This window comes from Etheostoma spectabile, chromosome 12, assembly GCF_008692095.1.
Source record: "Etheostoma spectabile isolate EspeVRDwgs_2016 chromosome 12, UIUC_Espe_1.0, whole genome shotgun sequence".
In the NCBI taxonomy this organism is placed as follows: Eukaryota; Metazoa; Chordata; class Actinopteri; order Perciformes; family Percidae; genus Etheostoma; species Etheostoma spectabile.
In genome coordinates, this window is record NC_045744.1 from 9,071,204 (window position 1) to 9,080,140 (window position 8,937).

The 8,937-nt window shown below is 39.9% G+C and overlaps 1 protein-coding gene and 1 long non-coding RNA gene across 2 annotated transcripts; both read right to left on the reverse strand.

Annotated features, from left to right (window-relative positions):
• Positions 1–72: 72 nt before the first annotated feature.
• ripk1l (receptor (TNFRSF)-interacting serine-threonine kinase 1, like) lies at positions 73–6,602 on the reverse strand. The gene is given in 13 exon segments (XM_032531220.1): positions 73–1,586; positions 1,985–2,041; positions 2,044–2,127; positions 2,237–2,851; positions 3,004–3,079; positions 3,225–3,301; positions 3,908–3,959; positions 3,961–4,058; positions 4,197–4,428; positions 4,520–4,657; positions 4,790–4,946; positions 5,867–6,026; positions 6,374–6,602. Coding segments are annotated over 13 exon segments (2,238 nt in total). The 5' UTR covers positions 6,576–6,602; the 3' UTR covers positions 73–1,296.
• LOC116698949 (uncharacterized) lies at positions 5,047–5,860 on the reverse strand. The gene is made up of 2 exons (XR_004334329.1): positions 5,692–5,860; positions 5,047–5,575 (listed from the first exon to the last, which is right to left on the reverse strand). It is a non-coding gene; the product is annotated as an uncharacterized LOC116698949 (long non-coding RNA).
• Positions 6,603–8,937: the final 2,335 nt, after the last annotated feature.

The window sequence follows — 8,937 nt, forward strand, 5'->3', positions numbered from 1 at the left end:
TGCTGTTGTTGGATCCTGTGTTTTTGTAGACTTTGTTTTTTGTGTGAAATAAAGCCTTGTGAAGCTCTCTCCTGAAATGCCAGACACATATGTACACACAGTTTATTCAAATAATCAAAATGGCTTTAAAATAAATTTAGATCCAGGTTTGGGAGAGAACAGGGGGATGCAGTTTTTGTGTGATGCTGGATGGAAGTCTACTGTGTAGTGAGAACTACATTGTGACTGTGAGACCCAGTACAGTAAGTAACAATGAATTTTGTAATGGAACAAGACATGAACACATCTCAAAGACAATCTACTGTTTAAATGGTGAGAAACCTTGTATTCCAAATATGCTTCAGACAGTACAGCAGATTATCAGATTAAATAAAATCTGATGATTATTATTACAGTAAATCCATACAATGAACACTCAAACAAGAAGCTAATTAGTAATTCATGCACTTTACTGTACTTTGGAGAAATGGGAGCACATAGTCTACAGCAGGGTTTAGATTAAAGGAGAGGTACTTCAATTTACTCATTTTATAGTATCTACACAACAAATGGAAGACTACAATAATACACATGTATTAGTGGAGTACTGCACTACGGTTTCTGTACTTCTGTACAGTACTACCCCCCCCACAACAGCTTCTTACAGACTCATTGACCTTACCTGTTTGTGTTTGGAGTCTTTATGTTTGTGTTGGTCTGGAATACAACCGTGCACAAACTCAATCCACACAATCCCACACTCATGCAGAGATCTATTTCTGAAAAACATACTTGACAATGTTTGTATTAAGAATATTACTTTTGAAACACTTCTTGGTACTACGATTTATCATCTGACACATGAATAAGAAAGACTTTTCCTTTAGGCCATTATTACGTTATAGTAAATTAAAAAATAAACAATGATTTTTACTTCTAGATTAGAAAAACCTGACTCTGATCGTGTTCGTCTCTACTGCTCCTAAGACGTTTGGTAGAAAAAGTCAGAGAGTGAGTTCTTTGGTTCTTATGAGTAACAAAAATACATTTTCTGGTAAGATACAATTGGGTTGAGCTGTTGAGATTTTGTCCATATCTCATTTTCAAAGCTTTGAGCTACACAAACAACAGTCTAAATTTAATTGTATTCGGCAGCGACAAAGACTGTATTTCAAACCCTTTGCAAAAAAAACCAAAATGAATATGGTATTTTGGTTTTGGTAAAAAAGGGAGCCTTTAAATGCTGCAAACCGTATTTTTTTTCCCATCATAGGCAGAAAGTCACTTAGAGAGAATGAGGTAGAACGTTAATCAGATCTAAGATGAAGAACTGCAGGCGTCTAATATTTTGTGGATGACATCTACGTTTACAGTGCCTTTCAGAGCACGACAAAGCTTCCCAATTGTGCAGCCAACACTTCCCTCCTTCATTTTCCAACGATCCAGCATCTGGTGCACCATCTCTGGAAGGCCGTCCCGGAAACAGTCATGCTCAATGGTCTCTATTTCCACGGTGGTCAGACCTAGTCGCCGAGCACAACGCTTCCATTTGCCTCCAATGTTGTCGCTCAGCAGATCAAGGTGCTTCTCGGTCACAGCATAGTCCTCTGAATGACAGAAAAGATAAATCTATTAGGGCAACTAGTTGTGCAACTCTTATGAGAAATTGTTTCGAGTTTGATTCCTGTAGTAGAAAATACTGTTGTCATGGACTTTTTGTTGTGTTTCATTGCTCATCTGACCTGCCACCCAAAACTGCTTCTCTCCATCTCACACTGGCAAATAGCAAACTGGATTCCTTCATGTTTAGGACTGCATTTTTCACTCTCTTTTGAGATTTTACAGCAAAAAATAAATAAACAAACAAAAACTAAATCTGCAGATGAATCAATATCATATTATTGAGAATGTTAGTCAGCCCTAATAATGAGTGCAACTGAGCAACAACAACAAGTGTACAGACAAACTAGCACAGCTGTCGCATGAAAGAAATGTTATTGTTTACCATATTTTAGAATGCTTTCTTCAATGGGAGAGTTAGCTGAGGCGTTAGAAATGAGGAACTGTTGAACGAATCGAAACTTCTGATACTCATCATGTTGCTGTTCCCAATCTGGATCCCCCTGGCATTTTGAATGTACAGAGATCCTGGAACAAGCACAAAGCAAGAACACATAACTACAGTCTCTCCAGAAGCAGCTGTGAACGCCTCAGGCAACTAGATGTAGAATTTACTGAAGAAATGCTTTACATGTACCTGGATCTTGCTTTAAGCAGTTATTGGAAGAGGTCAGGAGCCGCCCAGGACTGATGTCAGGAGCAGATGTATCAGACACTGGGTAAGCTGGCCAGGACTGCTGGCGGTCATAGTGGGAAAGTGGATGTTGCTGGTTAAAGTGTGATAGAGAAGGGCTGCTGGAAGACACTGGCAAGTGGGATGGAGTAGGTGTGGAAGAGTTCATAGAGTCATAGAGACCAGCAGTAGGGCGATAAAAAGCCTCTTCCTGGCTGGTAGGCTGCACCGGTTCAGCTTTTGTCCAGGAATGGACAGAGGATGCATTAGAGGGTCTGTCTTTTTCGGGTTGCCTGAAAGCGTGGTCTGAAGGGCTGAAGTGGTCATGCAGGAAAGGATTTAAGTTGCTGGGATGGTAGGCGTTGGCAACGTCAGGCTCACAGTTATAGCTACCATGTTTGTGGTACTGAAGCTCCCGATCCAGTTTCTCCTCCAAAACTGGACGGGACCTGACGGCCTTGGCGTCTGTCTGAACAGACTCCACGAGTGGCTCATATTGGATGTCATGCATGTCTTCAATACTGGCTTCAACTGGCACAGGTACACTTCTGTCTGAACTCAACAAAGGAGCTGGGCAATCTGCACAGTAAGGAGAGAGGTTAAAGCAATAATGCTACTCCATCCTTTTCAAAAAAAGGTCTAGCTTTCTGAGCATTTAGTAATACAGCCTGCACAGGTGGACATTAGAGTGTGTACAGTATATGTAAGCCAGGATTACCAACAGTGCTCACCTGCCGAAAAAAAATCGTGGTTGATTGATAACGATTTCATCTTCTCAACAAGGTCATCTGGGCCTTCGTATAAATTCTGCATTAAAAAAGAAAAGAAAAAAAAAAATCACACAGAGAATGAAGAATTTAAATACTTTCATCAGCTTTACTTTAACTTCAAATCGACTTCTTAGTGTTACCACATTCAATTCAAAAAGAAAATATAGTAAATATATATTTACCCTCAGATCAAGTAAATCTTCCTCTACGTAGGGTTCAAGCTTTTCCGTGTAAATAGGAAAGAAGAAGTCGTAGCCCTCTGCAAGACAAGAAATAGGGAGGGGAAAGGATGAGAAGAGCCACATAAGAAACTGAAGGGGTCAAATGACTTAGCTTGAAATTCAGGTTTACATAGTGTATACCTGTACAACATAGTGACAAAAACTCAATAACAGCTTAGGGAAAAGAAAAACCCTGCTGAAAATTTTCCTAGCATCACAAAATGTTAAGAACTTCCTTTATATTTCAGATCTAAAGGACCATTTTAAATATTTTTTTCACTCAACAGCAGCAATATTATAACAATGTTACAACAAGATCCTATTTGTATCTTAAATGTGCATATTAGCTGCTGAGTAACTAAGAGACATTAAATAAAATGTTCAAATAAAATCAAGCCTTGAATTCTATAAATAAACTGCTTTGTTTCTGATCACATCACATTTTACTTTACTTATGATACACACACACACACACACACCACACACACACACAACACCCACACCACACCCACACACACACATACCTTCTAAGGCCAAATTCGCATATCAGCGGTCTTTTAGCAGGAAGGAAGTCTTGCAGCTCGTTCTGCAGTCCCCCCCCCCCCCCCCCCCCCCACACACACACACACACACACACCACACACCTGTAAACGTTGGCCGTTGCAGCGGTGTGTGATCCCAGCACCTCTTCATGAGTCTGAATTATCTCTGCAAGCGTGTCTTCTGGAATAAGATTCTCTGCAGGTCGGTCGCCGTTTCGGACACACTGGCTGATTTGTTCGTCGCTTCTTGCATCTGGACATAAAAAAAGACACTTTGGTTGTCTGCATGAAGTTTACCTATTGCAGTTATCAGTTATGAATCTAAAACAGTGCATAACCATTTAATTATCCATGGGGTACATGGCTCTTGTTATTAGGAATTGCAACTCACTTGCATATGGCTCTTCCCTTGTGACGATGACCCAAACCACAATTGCAAAGCTGTAGACGTCAGACTTCTCAGTAGAGGGTGTATGTATACTCTCCAGGTGCTCAGGGGCCATGTAGCTCAGTGTGCCGGCACCTCTCACCCCTGCTGATTGACCTAAACAACTCTTCCTGCGAGATTCCTCCTTTGTGAGTTTGCTCCATGTCTGACAGGTGGCCAGGCCAAGGTCTGCAATCTAGAAGACAAAGAGGGAAAAAAAATACTTTGCCATGCCAATGCTTGCTGTCAGAATCAAAACGTTGTCATGGGCAAGGTGTGTAATATACCTTGATGTGAAAATCCTTGTCCACTAAAATGTTTTCCGGCTTAATGTCCTTGTGTATGACTTTTCTCTCTGTGAGATACACCATCCCTTCCAAAATCTCTAAGATGATTCTGCCTTTGATGGATATTGGCACAGGGACCTGGGAAAGATTTAGTGTGTTAGTACTTTCATTTGTGTAAAAATACCATGAGTGATTTAAGGCAGCAAACTATAGATAAAATCTAGTGGAACTACATGAGTTACAGACACTACAGTTATTAAACTGACTGACCGTCTGTAGCATGTCCGACAGGTTGCCTCTGGGTAGGAGTTCCATAACTAGTGAGCAGTCTCTATCTTCCATGATCACACCCAGCAACTTGACCACCCGTTCATGGTTCAGGCTTGCCATGATGTTTCCCTCCTCCAGCAGCGACCTTTTATTCTCCCTGGAAAGTATAGGAAAAAAAAGTGAGAACTGAATATCTGCCAGACAAGTGGAATATATAATAATTTTGAGTCTAATGGATGCACCAATGATGACGCTACTTTTTACAAATCAGATATAAGTCATGGTGTGATCCATATTAAATACAGTGTCTGTGTGAATGTCATAAAATTCAGCGTTTCTGCCACAAGTTACAATCATCCAGACAAGCTGTGCAACAAACCAAACTTTTAGTGCCACAGAAATCAATTACTAAATGTTATCTTACATACAATATTCAAGTGACTTCCACACAGTGATGTACAGATTTGAAATTCCAGAAGAAAAAAAACACTTGTATTGGATCAGTATTAGGTATCGGTACCCCAGAGATTTAGGTGCATCCCTTGCAAGATATATAGAAATTAAAAACTGAAATCACATGCTGCAATAAAAATAGGAATGTTTTTTTCAAATAAGAAGTGTTATAAATGTAAGAATGTGCATCCACAGAGAAGTAGTTATCGAGGTATGTTATCTGAAAAAAAAACATATCCATCCATGGAAAAAAACGGATGTTTGACCTACATCCGCATTTCAAATAAATTTAAGTCTCTATTGTCCATCTAAAATAGGAAGTTCTTAGCAAAGCTTTTTCATGGCGCACAGCCTGGGGATGCAAATTGTTCTAATACCAATTAGTATTATTCTACCCACTAGCCACCCACCAAAACTAGGCTTGCAAAGTATTTTTTTACACAGGCAACATTCTTCCATCAATTTCACATACCGTTATGCTGTCATAACTATATCTGTCAACGACAGTCTCACTGTTGTGTGGAGAGCCTGTCTAAAGTATCCTGTTCGGCGCATGATTCAAGTTACCATACGCCAGGGGGAATACCCAGCAGACTCCTTACAGTAAATACAAATCTAACTTACTCATTGCGAATAGGTCCTGTATACAAGGTCTTCAACACCACCTGACCGAGGGTTACATGGTAGCACAGGTAAACTTCTCCAAATCCTCCGTAGTCCAGGGCCTCTTTCTTGATGAGATCAGTCGATCTCATATGAAGTGATTGTGGCGCGGTGGCCATCCCTGGTTAAAAAGTCACAATAAAACACAAACAACTCAGAAAAAAAAACGAAATGGCTAAAACGTGTATGTTGTGAAATAGGCTATAGCAAATGCAAATACATGCGAGTAGACAAAACTGGATGACAGCAGCGGGGACTCAAACCGTGAATACGTTTCACACACTTTGACAGACTGAAGATAAGGTAAGCTAACGCCGAATGTTCACGTTAACGTTCACGAAAGTTTCGGCAACAAGCCAAACTTAGCTAAGCTAGCTCTGGTCAGGTAAACTAAACCCTTCAACCGACAAACAGTATACACCCCATTCGCTCAATATCACAAACACTGGAGTAAAACTGTAAGCTTACTTATTATAGTGCTGTACAATCCAAATAACGTTAGAGGCACTTCCTCGTTCAAAAGTGAAACCTGGCAGGAGACGTCAAAAACTACAAACAGCCTCACAAGTCGATAACAGATCAGGACGACTAGCAACATCAGATGTTTGTGTCTGAAAAGGTCTAAAAAAAATAATATTCCCGAACAAAACACAAACGAAGGATAGGACATGAAGTTGTTTTCTTTCTAATTTAGTTAATTTTAAATGAATTTACGAAACAGATGTTCCTCTGGTACAGGAACATTGTAAATCTTGTCGTGTGCCATTGTCGCCACCTACTGGGGAAATAAAGTATCGCAGACTTAAATAACCTTGCAATGCCTAGTAGTAGAATTGTAGCTTTTTATTTGAGATTTGATGTGGATATCGATACACTGTGCAACTAGACAAACAGCATCTGTCACCTCAACAAAGCTTTTACACAACCAAAAAGATAAATAATATGTTGAAAGTACATGTTCACATTATTAATAAAGCAGCACAGCTTGAATAACTCTAGTGTAATAAATAAATAAATAAATAATTAACTAGTTCATTGATAAAACATGCATTTATGTGAAACTAGAGTGGGAAACCACCTTGCAGCCTCTGACAGCGTGGGTAAAGTATGACATCTAGGCACATTTTGGGCAGCCTATCTGTGAACACCCACACTACGAATTCCTGCTTTGCACACTAAAGCCACAACAAAGCCGTAGTGTCATATTTACCTGTATTGTACTGTGTCGGTTTTCTGGTTAAAGTGTTTTACATGTATTGATGGTAATCTACATATTTTTGGAAAACGGTACAACTGTGACTGATGGCAGTGTTTTGAGCACTAGCGTTGCAGATAACACACAAGTCTATACATAAAACGCCCTCGTTTGCATGAAATCTACTTTCCATTCACAATTAAAATTGTTTGATGAATGATCTATGACCTGGATCAAGTGACTAGACCCATTTTCATTAAATATGCATTATTAGTTGTTTACAAATATTTTTGGCAAATCATAGGCCCATCAGTGACAAATGAAATTGCCATGTACTCCACCAACTTTATTACTAACAGCACAAGTTGATTCAGGTATTCAACTATAAGACAATGGTTGTTTTAGACTAATTGAGAGAATTTAAGTGGACTGATAACCAGCTCTGTTTTCCAGCTCCAGCCATGGTACAAGAAGCCATTTATGCCATGTGAGGCAGCACTTTGTGTAGTAGGCAGACACCTCCTCCCATTCAAGCTGTAGTCTGGTGGTCACACACTGCCCCACATAGAACTACAACAGATCACCAGGAAGTTAAACTAACTGGTGCCTGCGGTGCTGTTCTTCCTGTTGATGTTATTAACACAATGATAATCAGCCAGGTACCTTTATTTCTCTGTAATAACACCAGTTTCCTATGCTGTCAATTGGCTTCTAATGCCTGCCCAGGCATCTTACTAGTTTACTGTTCAGGTGCCTGACTCTTAAGTAGTCAACCAGCAGGGTCCATCTGAACTGATGGTGAGCCTTATTGGCCTGCTGCCACCGATCCACAGGTCCTGGATTGCCTGCCACGTCTCAGAAGAGACTGATCATCCACTGTTCACTAGTGTTGTTTATTTTCCCAGGAGAGGGGTAATTTAAGCTCTCATATGCACACTCATCATGTTTCAAAAGACTCCCCGGGGCAGATTTTCATTGGCTGCACCATTGTCTCTTTCTTTCCAGTTTGACAAGCTTCTCAAAGGAGGCAGTTTTCCAGATGTATCTTTCTGTGGTGCTGACAAATGGCTCTTCCCCTTTTTTATTTTTGTAATTTTTTTTAATTTAACACAGCGACATTAATGGACATTTCTGTCAGTACGCCAGAGTTAGCCAAAAGTCTGTTTTTCATCTGCAGTCCCTAGACAGATTGTAACAAGTCACCCTACAAAATTAGAAATACATATTTGCATAACAACATAACAATTACAATACATTGTACATTGGGTAAAAAGTACTACTATTAAAGTTAAATATAAGAACATTTAAATATACACTAGGGACATAGCTGACCAACAATCAGACAAGCATCAGACAAAGACATGAACACATGGACACACACAAGGCAAGACGCCAACAGGGGGCAGCAAGAGCAGGTCTAACGGTTAATGGAAATGTTGACAGCTCTGATTGTCAATAAGCCAGTTTTTTTTAACTGGATCTTGAATGTACTATATGTGTTTATTTTTTTGATGGTTATGGGGGTGAGTTTCCACTCATTAGCAGCGCAAACAGAAAAAGCAGTTTGGCCAAATACACGTTCTGTGAATGGAATGACACAATCTCTCCGTGCTGCACCTCTGGTTCTGCTCTGATCAGATGTTTGAATGTTGACAAACTGGTGGAGAGGAGGGGATGATAAACCGTAAATAATTTTATAGACGAGACATAGATTGGAATATTTGACCATGTTTTCCCAGTTAAGTAACCTGTGTTTTTGTAGTAATGGACAATGATGAGACATGTTTGGTTTCTTGTCCAGAATTGTAACAGTTTGTTTGTAAAGTGATTGCCGAGG